Source organism: Nomascus leucogenys, chromosome 9, assembly GCF_006542625.1.
Source record: "Nomascus leucogenys isolate Asia chromosome 9, Asia_NLE_v1, whole genome shotgun sequence".
In the NCBI taxonomy this organism is placed as follows: domain Eukaryota; kingdom Metazoa; phylum Chordata; class Mammalia; order Primates; family Hylobatidae; genus Nomascus; species Nomascus leucogenys.
Window position 1 is genome coordinate 98,354,208 of NC_044389.1, and position 22,200 is coordinate 98,376,407.

Here is a 22,200-nt window from a genome sequence, read left to right on the forward strand (position 1 = left end):
TCCAAAACACCAGGGAAGGAGCTTTGGTCACTTCCCAGAGCTCTGGCACAAGGAGGGAGCTTTAATGCAGCTCTGTGGGCACCTGTACCATTGCTTTCTAAGCTGGGACCTTCTTATCCCTCCATCTCTTGATGCTGAGCTTTGCAGCTGAGTCATGAATGGGCAGTTTTCACCTGGTACCAAAGCATTTCAAGAGTAGCAGTGTCTTGAGTCTAGTGAGTAGATGTCAGCCCATCCTGCATAACTCTACTCTTCTGTTTTTGTTTCTAATAGACTCAGTCTTTTTTTTCTTTCTTGAGACAGGGTCTCTCTGTCGCCCAGTCTGGAGTACAGTGGCACGATCTCAGCTCACTGCAACCTCTGCCTCCCAGGCTCAAGTGATTTCCTGACCCATCCTCCCTAGTAGCTGGGATTATAGGCATGCACCGTCGTGCCCAGCTAATTTTTGTACTTTTGGTAAAGATGGGATTTCACCATGTTTCCCAGGCTGGTCTTGAACTCCTGAGCTCAGGTGAGCCACCTGCCTCAGCTTCCCAAAGTGCTAGGATTACTGGAGTGAGCCACCATCCTCAGCCAATAGACTCAGTTTGATTTATATTTTTAAAGTCAACATTTAGTGGTAATTCAGATACACTAAGAGCCTCTTCTGTTCCTTTGTGGATTCACTGTTCATGCAAGTATGGTTATGGCCATTACTTTCTCCCTGTCTTTCTTGAAGCTTGTTATGACAGCTGTTAACATCAGACTTAAAAGTCTTTTGATTTCACAACCTGTTCTTGGCAACCTGAAACAGCAGCATCACTGTTATTTCTCTCTACTTACCAACTCAACCATGTTCCATAACTATAGCCAGCCTTCTACTTCCCACATCTATCTGGCTATCTTCCCACCATATCTATTTCCATGCCACTCCCATTTCTCAGCCTTTAACCTAGGTCCTTTTGTGAACATTTTTCGACATCAAATCACCTAGTTTTATACCATTTTTCTCCAGAGACACTCCTTCGCTATGGTTGATTGAGATTTCTAGGACCCTGTGGTAGTTGCCTTTTATTCTCACCTGATTAATAGGCCTATTAATTAATTAATCAATCAAATATTTACAAGGTGTTTCACATCATGCAAACCACCGAGTTCTGCCAAGGAGTTCACAGTGTGGTAGAGGAGACAGGCAAGCAAAGGCACAATTACAACATGATATAAGGCTGGGCACAGTGGTTCATGCCTGTAATCCCCGCACTTTGAGAAGCCAAGGCAGGAGGATCACTTGAGCTTAGGAGTTTGAGAACAACCTGGGCAACATAGAAAGACCTTAGTTTTCAAAGTAGCTGAACATGGTGGCGCACTTCTGTGGTTTCAGCTGCTCAGTAAGCTGAGTTGGGAGGATCACTTGAGCCTGGCAAGTTGAGGCTGCAGTGAGCCATGATCATACCACTGCACTCCAGCCTAGGTGACAAAGCAAGACCCTGTCTCAAAGGAAGAAAAAAGAAGAACGTGGTATATGGTATAATAAGTGCTAGAAAGAGGAATGCACAGAACAGAAACATCTACTTCAGCCCAGGACATCAGAGAGGGCTCCAGGGGAAGTGGATGGTGAGATTTGCCCATCAGTGATAAAAAGATGTGAATGCGTAGAAAGTCTCAATGTTACAAGTCACATTCAATAATTTGAAAGAATTCACTACTGCTAGAGAACAGAGTCAAAAAGAGGTAAGCATAATAGTGATGAAGCAGGCAGGAATCACTGTGCTCAGGGCCCTGGATACCACCCTAAGTTAGTGAAGATGTTAATCAAAAGGTTATGGGAGGCATTGGAAGATTTTGCTCCAAAACCTGAACAATGTGATCAGATTAAAAACACTAATGTAGCTGCAACACCGAAAACATTGGAGGCGGGGAAGACTGCAGAGAGAGAGACCAGATGAAAGAGTAATTTAGGGAAAAAAATTACTCCCTGAACTAAGGCAATGGCAGTAAGAAGGTAGGAGAGAGGGCATATCAAAGATATCATAAATACGGGATTGGGTGAATTTGGAGGTCAGTTGGATGTGAGGCAGGAGGGAAGGGGTGGGAGGAACCTTAGGAGCAGTTGTTAGGTTTTTGTCTGGGTGGATCAATCCTTCCCACAGACATTTAAGAACTTTCCATGGGACAAACACTGTATCAGGCTCCGGGGATGTGGCAGTAAACAAAATCCATGTCCTCATGGAGCCTAATTCTAGTGTTAAGACGCAGACAATAAATAAGTAAAATATATAATATGCCATATGATGAAAGGTATCAAGGAGAAAAATAAGGCAGTAAGAGTGGATAGAGAGTGTCCATAGGAAGAGGGGCTGATGCTGTCATCAGCAGACTCAGGTATGGAGCTCTGGATGACGAGCAAATGAGAGTGTTCATTTGAGACAAGTTCAGTCTGAAATCTCTGAATTACCTCCATTGGAGATGCCCAGTAAGTGGTCGGAGCAGGAGTCTCGAGGTCAGAACAGGGGTCTAGACTGAATCTGTAAATACGGGAATAATCAACAGACTGCTTATCATTTAAGTCATGAGGATGTATGACAGAAACTGGGGAATTATTCAGAGTGAGATGAAAGGCTTACAGGAGGATTCCTGAGGGCCTCCAGCAATGTCAGGGAAGCCCTGGAGAGATGCGCCCAACAGCCGGAGGAAGAATGATGTGAAGAGTAAAAGGAAGAGAAGAGCTTGGTGTCACAGAAGCCAAGGGACAAAAATGTAAAGAAGGACGATGTGATCAACCGTGTTAAATGCTGTGGACATAAAATAAGAATTTAAAAAGTTCTTTGGGCATATAGCTGTGAGGTGACTTGGGAGAACATGAGTGCTTTCATAGGGTTGAAGAAGGAAGGGCGAAAAGAGAGAAAGAGAGAGACAGACAGACAGATAGAGAGAGAGATTAAATAGAGCAGGATCCTGGAGGAGACAATACGATGGGAACTTGATCCAGAGATACAGGAAGTTAATGTACAGAGGGAAAAATAGAGCATAGAGATGCAGATTAATTTATTGAGGATAGTAACAAATTAGGGGTAACAAATGGAAGGGATTCTCATCTGATTTCTTCTACTTTCTTTGTAAAGTGGAGCCTAATGTAATGTGCTTAGAATCAAGAGGAAATGGGGAAAGTCAAGGGTTTAGGGAGTAAAGTTCCAAACAGCCATTGTAGTTTATATGAAAAGTAATGGGTGAATTGCTTGGCGGTGTTGAGATAGGAGAACATATTTGCAAGGGGCATCAATTTCCATGAATGAATGGCTTGAATTGAACACAACCACAGAGTTGGTATTTTGCAAGGGAAGTTTGAAGGAAAGACACGAAGCAAGGGAGTTGGAGCTCATCAAAGGGATTTGCAATTCAGAGTTTCAGAGATGGGGGAGTTGGAAGTATTGACAGAATTCAGGATGTGACTATAAGTGGGTGAGTGACAGTGGACATAAATGTTCTAGAGTTGAGCAGATCAAGTATGTGTATGGCTAAGTGATTGGACAGGTTAATTTCATTGGCATTGTAAGTAGTTTTACTCGTATCTGGTTTGTTTGTTGAAAATGCCAAAGAGTATTTATTGATAATAGAAAAATATTTTGTGATAATACTTTGGTTTTTTAGAAAAGAAATATTAAAAAGCTCCTTTATCCTCTGGCATAACATGGCTTATAAATTGTTTCATGCCATTGATCTTGTTTCTCAAATGTATCTAAATCCTGAAGAAATGTAATGAATGAATGCTCCCAGAGTTGTGCAAAGATATATCTGCTTAGTCTTTTAAATATACCAAGACTATAGCTCTGCATCATTCTGCTGTACTGAATGCTCATTGGGAAGCTGTAACTGCTAGCATAGTTACATGCTTATCGAAGTGGTGGATATTTATTCGTGCTTCTGTGATGTTCTGCCCCATGCACCATGTGCCATAATCATTTGGTTGGCTTTAAGAAAGAATGAAATTTCCAATGAGAATAGATAGATGGTCTGGCAAATTAAAAAGTGTCACACCTGGTAGCTCCCTTGATAGCAAATTGAGAATTTGTTTGCTGGAAAAGAAAATGAGGATCATAACAGATGAAAGGAAATGGAGACAAAATACAGAGAAGTCAACTTTAAAAGATGATTCGTAGCCATTGACTGCATCCCCTTCACCAGATCGTAGACTGATTTAACTGTGTTTGCTCACAGCCTGTGGGGGCAATGTCTACATCCATGATGCTGATTCTGCTGGGTATGTGACCTCCCCCAACCACCCTGATAATTATCCCCCGCATGCTGATTGCATTTGGATCTTAGCGGCTCCACCGGAAACACGCATACAGCTGCAATTTGAAGATCAATTTGATATTGAAGTAACACCCAAGTATGTCACTTCCATTTTTATTTTTTTCCTACCAAAAGTTAGTATTTTTTAACTGTCATGTCTCAAAACAGTCCATTTCTTTCGGTAGCACATGCTGCAAGGAAATCCAGGGGAAATGGGAAACTCTTAATGGCTCAGGCCTGAAAACACAGTCGGCCAGCCACTCTCCCATCAGCTGAGCTGGTTATGTACATGGATACTGTCCCTTGTGACCCTAGACACTTCCTGCAAGGGACACTGAGCGTGGCTACTTGAGATTGATGTTATCCATTCTTCCTCCCACAGGAAATATATCGTGTTTCTGATAGATGAATATTTATTTGCCCAGCCTCATATTCGGTGTCACAAATGATAAAATGTCTGTTTAACAAATGGGAATTTGTGTGGTGTGTCACCAGGGGTCAGCAGTGTCGGAACAGTACTAAAGCATGCACAGTATAATTTCTCAGTCTTTATTTAATAAGAGTTCTGAAAGGATTACAAAACAGAGAGTAAGTCTTACTATGTTGAAGAGAAAGAAAAACTATATAGATTGTAAAAAACATTTTCCTCTTTCCTTGAACAAATGTGTGTATACATTTGCCTGAATGCAGCTGTGGTGTAAAACTTGGATATAAGATCTTTTGTTGCTATTTCTGGCACTGAGTCTAATACTACTCTTCCACTCACGGAGCATTAACTGGCTGATGTGACTTCCTGAAGAAACATTAGGTACATGCTTATCTACTTTTATGGATATAGAAAATTCCAGTTGGGACGCTCCATTAGTCCCAATTACAGAGCTGTTAGAGAATTTATCTTTGTCATGTGAAATGTATCAAATCATTGTGTGGAACAAAACATTTGTTGTTTTTTGAAATTCATAGGGATTAATTTGAAAGCAACATTTATGTTTGTAAAACCAATACAGAATATGGAAGGGAAGTAAATATTCTTGAATGTAGAACATGTAAAACCTGTCTTTTCAGCTACTAATAAAAGAATGTATTATTAGGAAAAATATCATACAGCATTTTAAAGTGACATGGCTTATGCTGATTCTATCATAGTTTTTTATGCTAAGAAATGATGATTTAATAATATCTTCAAAGAAAGTAAGTGAAGTTGTCATTATCAAAATAAGGCCTTTGACCATGTAAATTTAACAGAATTTTGTTTCCACTTCAGCTGTACTTCCAACTACCTTGAGTTGCGGGATGGAGTGGATTCAGATGCACCAATACTTTCCAAATTTTGTGGGACATATTTGCCCAGCAGTCAGTGGTCCTCAGGAGAGGTTATGTATTTGAGATTTCGATCTGACAACAGCCCCACACATGTGGGATTCAAGGCCAAGTATTCTATAGGTAATAATTTTTTTAAAACTTTTATTTTGGCTGGGCGCGGTGGCTCACGCTTGTAATCCCAGCACTTGAGAGGCCGAGGCAGGCGGATCACGAGGTCTGGAGATCGAGACCATGGTGAAACCCCGTCTCTACTAAAAATACAAAAAATTAGGCAGGCGTGGTGGCGGGCGCCTGTAGTCCCAGCTACTCGGGAGGCTGAGGCAGGAGAATGGCTTGAACCCGGGAGGCGGAGCTTGCAGTGAGCCGAGATCGCGCCACTGCAGTCCAGCCTGGGCGACAGAGCGAGACTCTGTCTCAAAAAAAAAAAAACTTTTATTTTAGGTTCAGGGGTACATGTACAGATTTGTTATATAGGTAAATTCGTTCTTGGGGGTTTATTGTAGAGATTATTTCATCAGCCAAGCACTAAGCCTAGTACCTAATAGTTATTTTTTCTGCTCGTCTCCCTTCTCCCACCCTCCACCCTATCAAATGAAAAAAAATTCCGTGCTCATGGATAGGAAGAATCAATATTATTAAAATGGCCATACTGCTCCCCAAAATTTACAGATTCAATGTGATTCCTATCAAACTATTACGACATTCTTTACAGAACTAGAAAAAAACTATTTTAAAACTCATATGGACCCCAAAAAGAACACAAATAACCAAGGCAATCCTAAACAAAAAGAACAAAGCTAGAGGCATCACAATACCTGACTTGAAACTATACTACAGGGCTACAGTAACCAAAACAGCATGGTACTGGTACAAAAATAGACACATAGACCAATAGAATGGAAAAGAGAGCTCAGAAATAAGGTCTCACACCTACAGGCATCTGATCTTCAACAAAGCTGACAAAAGCGAGCAACAGGGAAAAGATTCCCTATCCAATAAATGATGCTGGGAGAAGTGGCCAGCAGTATGCAGAAGATTGAAACTGGACCCCTTCCTTATATCATATACAAAAATTAATTCAAGATGGAGTAAAGACTTAACTGTAAAACACAAAACTATAAAAACCCTGGGAAACATTTTTATATTAAATAAGAGTTATTATAGAATGAATATGTTAAAACTTTTTTAAAAACCATGACCTTTTAAAAATAAGTCTTTCTATTTGCCTAATTTTAAAAATATTTTAATGCTAGAAATAAGTAAGGAGTGTAAATGTTTGAAACCACAGTCATTAATCAACTTTAATTTCTCTTTTAATTTTCATTTAAAAAAGTAATCTTAGTAAACTTGAATATTTTATATTTTCTCTAACTTATTTGTGAAGAAATATATGTAGTTAAATCAAACTCCTGTTTCTTCAGCTTACTATGAAATACAGTAGTTCTCTCTTATCCATGGTTTCATGTTCCATGGTTTCAATGCCCTTGGTAAACAGAGGCCCCAAAATAGGTGAGTACAGTACACCAAGATATTTTGAGAGACCACATTTACATAACTTTTCTTACAGTATACTGTTATGATTCTTCTATTTTATTATTAGTTATTGTTGTTAATCTCTTATGTCTAATTTATACAGTAAACTTTATCATAGGTACACATATAGAGAAAAAAATAGTCTATATGTCTGTATAGGGTTTGGTACTATCTGAGGTTTTAGGCACTCACTGGGGGTCTTGGAATGTATCCCCCAAGGAAAAGGAAGAACTGCAGTATGTTTATTACTTTAAGTAATAAAACCGTTTAAGAACCAGGTAACTATATTTAGAACAGTGTCTTTGAATTCCTCATCATATATAAAATAATTAACCTTTTTTTTTCTCTGAGTCTCTAGTGCCAAATCAGTCACTGGATAAAAAGCAAACATGTCAGTGGGGCATGGTGGCTCATGCTTGTAATCCTAGCACTTTGGGACGCCAAGGCAGGTGGATCATGAGGTCAGGAGTTCAAGACCAGCCTGGCCAAGATGGTGAAACCCTGTCTCCACTAAAAATACAAAAATTAGCCAGGCATGGTGGTGAGCACCTGTAATTCCTACTACTCAGGAGGCTGAGGCAGAGAATTGCTTGAACCGCAGGAGGTGGAGGTTGCAGTGAGCCGAGATTGCACCACTGCACTCTAGGCTGGGTGACAGAGCAAGACTCTGTCTCAAAAAAAAAAAAAGAAAAAGAAAAAAGAAAGCAAATATGCCTCTTCAGCATTTTGATTTCCTTATTTAAAAAATGAGCGGTAACTTTGCTTGTTGAAGATTCACTATAATATGGTCACAATAGCACATAATTTGGTATCTAATAGGTTTAGACACAAACCAAACAAATATTTAATACAGCGAAAGTTCAGAAAGCCTAGTGGTAACAATGTTTAACTACACCATAGATCACGTTATATCCTGAGTCAAGCTGCATATAATTCAATTAGCTATCAAACCCAGCTAATAAGACATAATTGAATAGTAATTTTCAAGGCCCTGAGATATCAGTTACTGTAGTGAACTGTTTAGTTGAGAGTAAAACTAGAAATGGCAGGTGTCCCCACAGTACCCCTTCCAGCTGAGCTTGGGTTCAGTCTTTAGGACCAACACAGGGTACTAGGCAGGCCAGATCAGCCTATCAGTTGGTTCTTGAGATGAAACTTACTTGCAACTATTAGCTCTTACATACTGTCCCAAAAGAATTAATGTGACATTACAGAATATTCCCTTTAGTCATCATCTTCTGTTTCCCATTATTGGATTGGACTTGTGGTATCATTTCTGTTTACATCAACGGTAGAATTCAAATAATGAGGAAAGCACTAACCATTTTCAGAATTTTAAAAACTTCAATTCAGAGTCACTTGGCACCTAAAAGTTTTCAAATGTGCTGGTGAAATGAAGAAAAAATTTGTAATAGAATCAATCTTGCTTGCTTGCTTGCTTTCTTATATTTATTTATTTTTATTTTTTGCAGCTCAGTGTGGGGGAAGAGTAACAGGGCAAAGTGGTGTTGTTGAAAGCATTGGACATCCAACACTTCCATATAGAGACAACTTATTCTGTGAGTGGTATCTCCAGGGGCTCTCTGGACACTATCTCACCATCTCTTTTGAAGATTTTAACCTTCAGAATTCTTCTGGCTGTGAAAAAGACTTCGTGGAGATCTGGGACAATCATACCTCTGGTTAGTAAAATATATCTGCTCTCTTTTGGGTGTTTATTTTCACAGGTACTTATTCAGCCTCTGAAGTTTCTTCCCTTCCAAGAAAGGCAAAAGCATGTCTATACTCTGCAGAGAAGTGCAGACTAATGAGCTTTGGGCAGTACTGGTGATTCTCTCCCTCAATTCTACCATTAACAATGGATGCCCAGAACCCAGGTGTCATATAGCCCACCCTGGAGGCCACTTGGGGAGAGCAACAGTAGTGGGAAGGCACCTCTTGCTGCTGAGACATCCCTTTGCCACATGCTGTTATTTGAGGGGTGTTCTATAGCTTGAGACGGGGAAGGGATCATGCATGTCTCCTAGTGGTAGCATAAGGCAGATACTTGTCACTCTTTTATCTCAGATCATTTTTTCAACCAAATGAGCAAGCCTTCCTCATTGTGCTGAGATATCCTTCCCCTAATTGGTTGCATTTTTTTCACTTCTTCATGTATTTGAATATGTTCATTTTTATTCATGTTTTCCTGTTGTCTTGACAGAGATTAATGTTTCTTCATAGGCAGGGTCTTGTTTTTTATTATTTTCTTTGTACACGCAGAACACCTTGAATAGAGGTTAAAAGAAATCGATCACTTGGACATGTATATTTAATTATTTGTCTCTCACAGGAAACATCTTGGGCAGATACTGTGGAAACACCATTCCTGACAGCGTAGACACTCCTAGCAATACTGCTGTGGTCAGGTTTGTCACAGACGGCTCTCTGACTGCCTCAGGATTCAGACTGCGATTTGAATCCAGTATGGAAGGTGAGTTCATTGATTCATTCAACACAACATTGAGCACCTGCATTGGACAGACACTATGCTAGCCACTGGTGTTAAAATATTTGAAAAACAGAACCAAACATGACCCCTATTTTCTTGGACCTTAATCAAAAAGTCACCGTGATAAACGAAAAATCACAGCTGTGATCAATGCTGTAAGGGAAAATAACTAGTATCACGAGAGATATAATAAGAGGATGAGAGTCATGCTGTAATGCCCACCTTGAGAGAATCCTGTAGTTACTCAGAATTTGTCTTACTGCAAACCCAACAAACTCAGATAAAATAAAGATCTTGTTCAGAAAAACTGGGTACTTAACATTCACTTTCTGATTTTCCTCTTTTTTTTTTTTTTATAAATGTGGGGTCTTGCCTTGACCTCCCAAAGTGTTGGGGTTACAGGTGTGAGCCACCACTCGTGGCCAATTTTCTTGATTTTTTTTTCTTTTCTTTCATTCTTTTTTTTTTTTTTTTTGAGACAGTGTCTCACTCTTTTGTCCAGGCTGGAGTGCAATGGCATGATATCAGCTCACTGCAACCTCTGCCTCCCAGGTTCAAGCAATTCTCCTGCCTCAGGCTCCTGAGTAGCTGAGATTACAGGTGCACGCCACAACGCCCAGCTAATTTTTGTATTTTTAGTAGAGATGGGGTTTCATCATGTTGGTCAGGCTGTTCTTGAACTCCTGGCCTTGTGATCTGCCTGCCTCGGCCTCTCAAAGTGCTGCAAGTGTGAACCACTGCGCCTGGCCCGATTTTCCTTATTCTTAAGTTCATTACATTCATTTGTCTCTCATTTCTTGGGCCATGATGATAACTAAATTGCTGCCTGTGGACTATCATCCATGTAAGGCAGGGTTAAATATTAATAGAGATAAAAAGTGAATGTATATGTTCACTAAAATCCTCATGCACATAAATAAATATGGAGAATAATTTTATCTAGAAGGATTATTTTTAAATACCTGAATTTTGAGAGCTTTCCTGATGGAAGGAAACATTTTGATTTGATTGGAAGTTTTCTTGGCTTTTTCTCCCCCACATCAGAGTGTGGTGGGGATCTTCAGGGCTCTACTGGAACATTTACTTCTCCCAACTACCCGAACCCAAATGCTCGTGGCCGGATCTGCGAGTGGAGAATCACTGCCCCGGAGGGAAGGCAGATCACCCTAACGTTTAACAACCTGAGGCTGGCCACTCATCCGTCCTGCAACAATGAGCATGTGATAGTAAGTGTTCCCTGCCGCCTGAGATGTTATATTCCATTGTTTAAAGAGTTTACTGACCCATAAATCATAGTCAGAAAACTAGGTCAGGAAAATTGCCATCTATGCAACTATAACTCAGACAAATTCTAAGTATTGTTGAGGGAACAAAATCACAGTAACCTGTAAAAATAATTGTAAAAGTTGTTTTAAGAGACTATCAGCTATCACTCTGTGCATCAGGGTCATAGAATAAATTTTAAGAGTGAATGATCATGACAAATGGCAAAACTGGGGAGGCTGTGGGAAGCTAAGCCTACAGCAGCACATAGCTAGCTGAATGGTACCAGAGTCACAGCACAAACCACCACAAAAGTTCTGAGCAGGTGGGTGGTCCTGCATAATCACTGCTCTCTCCAGGGGTGCAGAGGGACTCTTGGTGGGAGAGCACTGCTACATGACCTCCATGTCGCCAGCCTCCAGTGGTTTCAGATGTGCCCTCAGCAATCTCAGCTTCCTGCAGTGAAAGAAAGCAAATGAGATCCCTGAGTGTAAATAACAAATAGATTGTTAACTGTAAAGTACTATGCGCACATATGTGTGTGTAGATGGGTAGATTGGATTAATATTAGTAAATTTCTCCACCCAACTTGCCCCTTCTGCAGTGTTTGTTATCTCAGTAAATAATTCCAAACTTCTGGTTGCTTGGGTCAAAAGTCTTGATGTCTATTTTAGAATCCTTCCTCTCACACCCTATATGGCATCTATAAGCAAGTCCCATCGGGTGCATCTTTAAAAATATCCACAATTGAACTATTTCTCATCTTATCTACTACTACCACTCCCACCGTTCACTTGGATTATTTTAGGAAGTTCCACCTGGTCCCCCTGGTTCCATTCTCATCTCCCTACATTCTCAACACAGCAGCATGTGATGGTTTTAAACCTCAATCGGATCACGTTGCTCCCTTTGAAAATCCTCTAATGGCTTCTCATTTCACTCAGAGGAAAATCCCAAACTGCACCTGTGGCCCACTTGGCTGACGTTATCTGCTGCCCCATCCTCTTCTACCTGTTTGTCTTATCTCAAACTCCTCTCTTCTTTGCTCTCTGGGATCCAGCCACCTGGCCTCCATTCCATTCCCTGAATGTGCTGAGATGCTCCCCATCCGGCTGTTGCCTTCATCTGGAATGCCCCTCCCCAGATGGTGGCCTGCTCCACACCCTCACTTCATTGGGATCTCTGCTCTAATGCCTTTTAATCCATAAGGTCTAAGTACCTTATATTACAGACCCCACCCTGGCCTGACCCTTCTCTGCCATGTTGTTTTACAGCACTTCACACCTGCTGCCATACATCATTTTGATTTGTTCATCAGTTTATTGTCTGCTTCCCCCACTAGAATGTAAGCTCCTTGAGGTCGAGCCATAGTTTCATTCACTGCTGGGGATTCACTGAATCCCCAGTGCCTGTACATAATAGAGATAAATAATTGTTGAATGAATGGAGAGTAGAGGTACTATCATTATCCCTTTTATAACAAGCCACTTTTGTTTTCAGTTTAATTGTCTCCTGTTGGGTAGTGAATTTCAAAAATATGAAATATCTTTGTATCTTTTGACCACTTTGTATTGCTGTAAAATGGTCTCATTCAACCTTCAGATTTTATTTCCAAGTTCTAATATCTGATGGACTCAACTGTTGTGTTTCAGATCTTGAAAATAAGAAACCAAGTGTGTTTTCTTTTATTTGAGAGCAAGGAAATTTTGGACTAAGGTTGTTTATTATAAAGAAACTTCTTTTCCTATTATTGATTGAATTATATAAACAAAGATGAAGTAGAAAAAATACTAACCACTCCCACTGTACCATATTTTGATTCATTTTTCTCATCTCTTCTTGGCAAAGCATACTTAATGTACTTGTAATCATGTGATATAAATCCACTCGAATTCTGATTTTAGTCTATTTTTCTGGTTATAAATATGATGGATGCTTATTGAGCAATATTTGGAGAGCTCAGAAAATAAAAAATATAAAGATATTTTTAATTCTACTCATCTGTTACTAAAGTGTTGATGCATATGCTAACAGTTGTTTTTTACCTTTGAAATTATTTTCATAGTTTAAATCATACTGAATATAATGATTATTAGGAATTTTACAAGCAGAGTATTCACATGTCCTTTAGGAAAGAGAATATGAACAGTCATAGTTTTAGATCTCAAATAAATATAAAAGTTATAGCCACAACCACAAATTCCAAAGCAGATCTTACTTGTCATCTCCCTATCCCTTAATTATCAACTTATAACTCTTGCAGCTACTGCTGGTTGGTTTTATGTCATTATTTCTAAATAATATTCCTATTCTACAACTCCTTGCTTTTTTTGGACAGTATCTATCCACATCCTACTCTAGAAGATGAGAATTACCCCTCTGCCACCACAAACACACATGGGGTATGCACAGTTTATATACTTTCCCAATTGTCTCCCAAAATACATGTCACAGCTTTTGCTTAAATTGTCATTCAGTTGACATTACTATGATTATGTAAACACCATTCACAACTGAGCCAAGTAGAGTACTATGGCAACATTTGCTTTTGTTTTCCTTTTTTTTTTTTTTTTTTTTTTTTTTTTTGAGACGGAGTCTCACTCTGTCACCCAGGCTGGACTGCAGTGGCATGATCTCGGCTCACTGCAAGCTCCACCTCCCGGGTTCATGCCATTCTCCTGCCTCAGCCTCCCGAGTAGCTGGGACTACAGGTGCCTGCCACCATGCCTGGCTAATTTTTTTGTATTTTTAGTAGAGACGGGGTTTCACTGTGGTCTCGATCTCCTGACCTTGTGATCCGCCCGCCTCGGCCTCCCAAAGTGCTGGGATTACAAGCGTGAGCCACCGTGCCCAGCCTGTTTTCCTAAGGAATAGTAATTGTGTCCTCTTTATATTTTCTTGGGTTTTATGCATTGATCACCAATTCTTCCACACCCACTCCACCCTGGGTGTGCATCTTTACCATCTGTAGTAAAACATTTCAGTTCCATTTATTTTCCTCAGTAATATCCTTCCTTGAGCTTTGTACATCAGCTGCAAGCCTGATGCTAGCTGTCATTTCAGAATTTCCCTTTGTCATCAAATGTGCAAGTTCTTTCATTCTTCTCCTGGGCTAGAAAGCTGGCTTTGTGATGCTATGCACGTCCCTTTCTTGGTTAATTTCCTGTTTCGGTGAGGCATACCCTCTTGTAGCTCCCCAAGGAAATGGGCAAGGGCAATAAATTTTTTGAAAAATGGTATACCTGAAATTATCTTTATTTTACCATCAATCTTTGAAAAGTATGTATTTAAATATTTTATATGTTTGCTATATTAATATATATATGAATATATTAATAATAATTTTGAAGTTTTGTGTTGTTTATTTGGGGTCAGTTTTCTTCATGTTCCTGTCTCCTGTTTACTAACATTGGTCTCTGCCTTTTACATAAGTCACTTCCCTAAATGTCTGCTGATCCTTGGCTACTCATTCATATTTAAGAATGAATTACCGAAAGGATGACTGGCATCTCTGTATGCATGAGGGGGCCCTGACTTTAATTAGGGAAACCTACAAACCTACAAATGACATATCCACAGGTATTTTCTCTTGGGGAGGTTAAAACTCCAGCAACGAATCACTTTTAGAATTAATTTTTTTTCTGAATCTTTAGTATAATGTCCACATTCCTTTTTTTGAAATATATTTTTATGTGTTCAATGTTTATTTTGGTTCCTCTTTACTCTGATCCAAACAAGGGCATGTGGTTCGGCCTTTGCCCCCACTCTATTTGATTGAGAACTTGCCGAAAAGAGGAAGAAGAAAGATGAAAGAGGAAGAAGAAAGATGAAAGAGGAAGAAGAAGAAAGAGAAGGAGAAGGAGGTGGAGAAGAGGGAGAAGAAGAAGAGGGAGAAGAGAGGGAGAAGGAGAAGAATGAGAAGGGGAAGGAGAAAAAAAGAACAAGAAAACGGAGAAGGAGAAAAGAAGAAAAGAAGTAGAAGAAGGAGAAAGAGAAGGAGGAGGAGAATGAGAAGGAGAGGGAGAAAGAGAAAAGGAGAAGGAGAAGAAGAAAGAAAAAAAGAAAAGAGTGAAGAAGAAAGAAGAAGATCTGCTGGTGCAGAGGAGGCAGCTTTAACTTTCATTGCACTGCTTCCTGACTAATACCTTATCCAGCTGGACTGAGCCTAAAATTTCTCTAAACCCACCTGCCTATCTGACTCTCTGTACAGATAGAGAAAATGAAAAGCTATGCCACCAAGTGTGTCCTAAAATAAGACCTGTGTCTGATTTTGTCCCTGCTCATAGCAAATCCTAAATCTCACGTGCCTGCTTCCTATCCATTTGTACTCTGAGAGTTGTAGTTTCTGAGTACAAAAGGGATTAGAGGACAACGATGGGAATTGCATTCTGGTTGCTTCTAACAGCAGAAGTCCATGTGATAAATGGATGACTACAACATGTTCAGTCATTGTGATTCTATGCCAAAGGCCGACTCAGAGGCAGGATAACAGCCATTGATCACACTTTCCAACATGTCCCATTAACCTTATAGTTGGTTCTAATCCCTTTTGATTCCAGCAATGTGGTGCCCATTCCTGCTTTCAGCATTATAGAAATATTTTTCCTCGTCTGTTTCTTGATGCATAACTTCATGGTTTGGAATCAGAGGGATGGTTTGAATCCCAGTTCTATTATTACTAGTTATTTGAACTTCAGCAAATTACATCATCTTTTTGGATTCTGGTATCATAATCTGGAAAACAAGGATACTGTTATCTGCCTGGGAGGGTGTTGTGTTGATTGGATAAGACAGGCTGAGTGGATGATAAGCAAAGACTGGCATATTTGTCTGCTCAGTAATGATAGCAAGCTCTTCTCCTGGTCCAGTGAGCCGGAAGACACTTTACACCAGAAGCCCCCAGAGAGCTAAATTTCATTAATTATAGTAAATTTAAAGAGATGACATCTTTTGCTGTGGAGTGCATTCTCCTTCTGCATAACTGTTAGTGCCATAGTCTGAGTCATTATTTCTAAACTTGAGTCATTCAAATCCTTTTAGAAATGGGAATATCAATCGTTCAGTCAATGAATTATTATTCAGTTATTTCATCTAGATTTTTTTTGAACTGTGAAAACCAGGCATGCAAATTCATTTGATTTTGTAAAGCACTGGAAGAATAGTTTGCCAATTATTGTAACTATGTGAATGACTACAGTTATTATTTAATATTTTAGAGTCAATAATAATCCATTCTTAGAAATTCAAATAAGTAGGAAAATTGAAACTTTGAATCCATAACTAATGAGGAAAGAACTATTATGTTTAATTGCATATGGAGATTGATTTTTCAAATTACTTTTCAAGGTATTTAAAAATATCTGCTTGCTGGGTGCTGTGGCTCACACCTGTAATCCCAGCACTTTGGGAGGCCAAGGCAGGTGGATCACCTGAAGTCAGGAGTTCAAGACCAGCCTGACCAACATGGTGAAACCCTGTATCTACTAAAAATACAAAATTAGCTGGGCATGGTGGCGCATGCCTGTAATCTCAGCTGCTTGGGATGCTGAGGCAGGAGAACTGCTTGAACCTGGGAAGTGGAGGATACAGTGAGCCGAGATCACGCCATTGCACTCCAGCCTGGGCAACAAGAGCAAAACTCTGTCTCAAAAAATAAATAAACAAAAATTAAAGTAAATGAAGAAAAATATCTGCTTTATTATATACACAAAATCATCAGAAACTCACATTTAAGCTTCCCTTCTGAGTAACAAAGGTCCTGATGCATTTTTAAGAAAAACTGCCGATCAGTGAGCTCTGCAGACCACATCGTAAGCACAGTGGCTCATCTCCTTTACATTGAGAGCACTGTTTCCAGTTGCAAAGTATATAGCAGCTTTTAATCTATCACCACATGGCAGGAAGGCATTACTGCAATACTTTCATTCCAGTGAAATCACCCTGAAGTCACAAAATGTGCTCAGGGTAACATAGTGGCTTGTGGCACTGGGATAGAAACCTGCATTGTTAGGTCATTCATTTTGGGGCAGGGTTCCTATAGAAGGAAGTGGGTCTGGGCTGGGAATATCACCTCCTAGGAAATATGAAATAAGATGGATTGTGTGCCTGAATGTTAAACTCTTTTTCCAACAGGTATTCAATGGCATTAGGAGTAACTCACCCCAGCTAGAGAAACTGTGTAGTAGTGTGAATGTAAGCAATGAGATTAAATCTTCAGGAAACACAATGAAAGTCATTTTTTTCACGGATGGATCCAGGCCATATGGCGGCTTCACTGCTTCCTATACCTCCAGTGAAGACGCAGGTAATGTAGGATGTTGTAAATGCACCCCATTTTAATCAGGTGCACTGCAGATGCCCCCAGCTACTGCCAATGGCAGCAGAGCAATCCATTTTCCCTTTAGTGATACTTGGAATCTTTGACATAAGACAAACACACATAAGCAGATCAAAAATGCACTGCAGACAGAAAAAAGCTTTCAGATTTCAGAAAGAAACTGCTATAGTGAATTTAAAACTTTTAATTAGATCAAGATGAGCTTCTAGCACAGTTTCAGGTCATGTTACCATGAGGGTTGGTGACTTGTTCCGTAGTCCCTGGTCAATCCTTTTGTGCTGAAAGAAACCATCTACCTCCTGGAAGGTAACTTACTCTCAGAGAGTAATTAATTTTACTGGCGACAGAACAGGCTTTATTGTTGCTAGTCATCTATCCACACACATATTTCCAGTGAAAATAAATGGGAGATTTGATTTGATATAGAATATTCCAGAATTAAGCAAGATATGGCCTCTAATTGTAAATATCCTCCTATTTCCTGGATTGGTGCTATTATCTAAGGGTTTTAAAATTTAGAAGTGGGAGTGAATATTAAAAGAAAAATGCTAGGTTATTTCATTGGTACAAGAAGCATCTGTTTCTTTATTAAAAAGAGACAAATTCATTGGCAAGTCAATGTCCTATTATCTGTTTGATTTAAAATAATTTATTAGATCAAGTGGAGAATTGCTAATCAAGCCATTAGGACCTGCCACAATTATATTTATATATTCCTCTAAATTAAATATTAATGAACAGTAGGCCTCAATATTTGGACCTATTGATACAAAGCCAAACCCCCACCACTTAATCTACAGCAACAGGAAAATAGAGAAGTTGTTGATTTTTGCACATCTTTCCTTTATAAACTTGCAGAAACTTCCATAATTTGCATGCCTTTTACCCATAACCCTGACTGCATCTAGAAAAAGAAATCAAAGCAGTAATGTTGATGTTTTAGTTACTGTTCCCGTATTATTTATCTCTTCTGTTGTGGCCTGAATCTTACTACTGCTTTCTCTGTTGCCTTCTGTTTTGTTAGTGTGTGGTGGGTCTCTTCCAAATACTCCTGAAGGAAACTTTACTTCTCCTGGCTATGATGGAGTCAGGAATTACTCAAGAAACCTGAACTGCGAATGGACTCTCAGCAATCCAAATCAGGGAAATTCATCCATTTCCATTCATTTTGAAGATTTTTACCTAGAAAGTCACCAAGACTGTCAATTTGATGTCCTCGAGTTTCGAGTGGGTGAGTTCTATCTAAGAACACATTCTCCCATTCATCTACAATATTCTTTGTATCTTTTTTGTTGTTGTCGCTGCTGCTGTTGTTGTTTTGAGACAACAAAAGAGCTCTCTCTCTTGCCCAGACTGGAGTGCACTCATGTGATCATAACTCACTGCAGCCTCAACCTTCCAGGCTCAGGTGATCCCCTTGCCTCAGTCTCCCAAGTGGCTTGGACTACAGGTGTACATCACCACTTACAACTATTTTTTAAAATTTTTTGTAGAGATAGGGTCTCCCTATGTTGTCCAGGCTGGTCTCAAACTCCTGGCCTCAAGTGATCCTCCGTCCTTGGCCTCCCAAAGTGCTTGGGTTACAGGCATGAGCCACAACGCCTGGCCTACAATATTCTTCTTATGCTTGGAGACCCCTAACAATGAAGGGAGTCAAATGGCTCTAACATAGGTACACACAATCCAAAAGAACTCTGTTCAAAGCCATAATTCTGTGTGTGCCCAGCTGAGGAAAAGGAACCCCAGGAACAGTGAGTGAGGCGGATCACTGTACAACTAGACCCTGTGTTACAGTCACTTCGTTTCCTGGCATGTGACTTTTGCCGAAGGGAGAGTCCACTACTATCAACACTCCTTTCCAAGGAGACTGGGACTTCACATGCTTAGCATGTGTTGGCGGTTTCCTGAACTTCCAGGATTTATGAAAGGGCTGTGAAATTCTCCTGAGGCCTTAGGAGTTAAAAGAAGTTTTGCAATATACCAGATGGAGAAACACATGGAAGCTATTTGGGGAAATAACCCCAAAGCAGTCATTTGTCTTGGTTTTCGTGATGGAAAAGGATTGCGGTGTACTCAATAAACCATAATTCTCTTAAGAATTTTTAAAACTCTGTATTCAAAGAGTATGAATCAATTTTCTTTCATTCCTATAGTCAAGGTGTAGGTTATTCATTAGGTTTTTCCGTGATTATGCTGACACTTTTTTCTCAGTAAATAAACAAGTAGATAGAGGAAGACAATAATATTGTAAATAGTATGTAATCATCCATACTGTCAAAGTTGTGCTGAGTTCTGTGTAATCCCAAAATTTAAAGTAAAGGAGGCTGAAAGCAGCAGAAGCTCATCAGTTAGTTGGTGGAGAAGTCCTTGGGAAACTGAGAGGTCAATGTCAGTTACCTTTGAGAACGTGAATGACAGAATTTTCAAGAAGGAGAATTTGATAGAGCCTGTGCCCATGGACCAAGGGCCTCAGCCAGAGAGTCCTCCCACCTCTCTGAGGCTGAAGAGTCTAAAAAGGCTTATGAGGGAAAGGGAAGTTGTGGTTTGAGAATCTTCTCCATGGAATTCTGATAAACCCTCACCCCCTCTACCTGGTTCAAAACCATGGGCTTGTAATATTAAGCAGAACAGCTGTATCTCAAATTTCAGTCAGCTAAATGCTGTCTTCTCTTTATTTGCTCAGGTTTAGATGCAGTTAAAATACTATATCATTGATTTAGAAGACCAGTGATGTTTATCTGACAGAATAAAAAGAAAGCAGATAAATGAGAGCTCTGTTGGTGCTCTGTACATGTTCATCAAACTCTTGCAAAGTAATCTTCATAAAAAATATTAGGCTCAGGTCTCACAGCTCTTGGCCTGAATGCCGAATATTGAGTCCATTTTAGTTGATTTAATATAGTAAAGAAATCTTTCAAATTTTAGGCAATGATCACTTTATCTTGAGGATATATTTTATCACTGTTGGTATTATATTTCTTACACCCTACAAAAGGTGTATCCAAAAGTACTATTTTAATTCATTGTATCTCTGTTTAGATATGCTGAAATAACTATGAAAACACAAATTGGAACAAAATGGTGTCCACCATAGAGAGAGGTTCATTTCAAAATTGCTTTGATTTTTTGTGTTTGTTTTACCTTCTTGGAGGGACTTTCTTTTGCAGTTGACAGAGACAGAGAAACATTGTGCAATGTGTGCTACTAAATCAGAATTTAAATGTGTGTCAGTGAATATCTTGAAATTTGTTCTTACCAAATTCATTGAATGTATTTCTCAAAAGCTATATCAATAATGGCACTTGGTATATTATTTTGTTCAGGTGATGCTGATGGGCCCCTGATGTGGAGACTTTGTGGTCCTTCAAAGCCTACATTGCCATTGGTTATACCTTATTCTCAGATATGGATTCACTTTGTCACCAATGAACGTGTAGAACACATTGGATTCCATGCAAAGTATTCCTTTACGGGTAAGAATTATAATTAAGATCTTGATAAAATTACTTATAAAGATTAATGATTTTTGTCCATAAAGATTTCTTATATATTTTGTTAGACTTATTTCTACATAGCTATTAGTTTTCTTAATATTATCAATGAGATTTTCTAAATTACATTTTTTAATTGGTTGTGACTGATATCTAGAAACTTTATAATTTGCATACATGTATCTTTAGTCCAAAGATCTGGCTATCCTCTTATTAGTTTTAATATGTTGTCTATAGATTCTCTTTGATCTTTGTGTAAACAATCATGTCTTCTGCAAATATTAGTTCTTTTTGCTTTCAGTCATAATACTTCATTTCATTTTCTTGCATCCTTTTGCTAGCTAGGGCCACCATCAGAATACTGAACAGAAGGAATGATAGCATCTTGTTTCTGACCTGGATGTGACCATGACATTTTATTATTAAATATATTGGTTGCTCTTAAGTTTCCAATAAATATCTTTTGTTAAAGAAAGTCCCTTCCATCGTTAGTGTGAAAAAGCTTTTTTAAAATGTAAATGGGCATAAGATTTTATCAGATGATTTTCTGCATCCATTGAGATGATTTAACTTTTTCTCCTTTCATAAGTTAATGTGAGAAATTATATGAAAGATTTATTTCTCTTGGTAAACCATCCTTGCATTTCTGAGATAAATCCTATTTCGTCATGATGTGTGTTTTATACATATAATAGATACTATTTGCTAGTGTTTTGTGTTGGATTTGCATATGTGACATTCAGAGTTTGTGCTGGAAAACCCAGCCCTACTCCTGACTGCTTCCCTTGGCTATGGGAGGTTTTCTAGTCCCTTTTCATGAGCATGCCAGTTTGTTTAGATTCCCAACTTCATGTAAAAGTCTCAATTCCAGTCCTTCCTTCTGTGGAGACCCAGAGCCCTATCTTCTCCTCCTACCCCGTCACCAAAACCTCAGAGCCCAACCCTGGGACCCAAACCTGCATTCTTTACCTTCTCCGACTTCACTCTTTCAGTTTCACTCCTCTCACTTTGAGTACACTTACTGCTGCTAGATTTTGGAGAGCTGCTTTTCTTTCCATTGAGTTGGCTATGAATCAAAATATGTTTTAGTTACGGTTTTATCTAACATTCCTTTGTGTTATAACCAAACGGCTGGGTGAAGAAGGAGTGAAATTGATTATCTACTCACTCAACCATCTTGCCAGTTGATTTTCCTTCATCAGATTCAAAGAAAAGAGTCAGGTTTCAGTAAGCAGTATTATTTGTATTGAACATCAGACCATATTATGCTTCAGAAACGTATTTGTTTTTCAATTTTCAATTTTCTATGCTAATACCGTATGGAATTTTGTTATTCCTAAACTTCTACCCAATTTTACTTTTCTTCTATTTAATTTCATTTATTTTATACATATATACACAAAATATACATATATAAAAACGTACAAAATATATATATACACAAATATATATATACAAAATATATATATACAAATATAGATACAAATATA

At 39.0% G+C, this 22,200-nt stretch overlaps 1 protein-coding gene across 1 annotated transcript in view; it reads left to right on the forward strand.

Annotated features, from left to right (window-relative positions):
* Positions 1-22,200, forward strand: part of CUBN (cubilin) — a 301,694-nt gene that overhangs the window by 207,060 nt on the left and 72,434 nt on the right. Inside the window, exons 44-51 of the mRNA XM_003257683.2 lie at positions 4,195-4,369; positions 5,537-5,715; positions 8,601-8,810; positions 9,461-9,601; positions 10,664-10,845; positions 17,015-17,186; positions 18,244-18,450; positions 20,543-20,692. Coding sequence (XP_003257731.2) covers positions 4,195-4,369; positions 5,537-5,715; positions 8,601-8,810; positions 9,461-9,601; positions 10,664-10,845; positions 17,015-17,186; positions 18,244-18,450; positions 20,543-20,692 — 1,416 coding nt within the window. The remainder of the gene's footprint in view (positions 1-4,194; positions 4,370-5,536; positions 5,716-8,600; positions 8,811-9,460; positions 9,602-10,663; positions 10,846-17,014; positions 17,187-18,243; positions 18,451-20,542; positions 20,693-22,200) is intronic.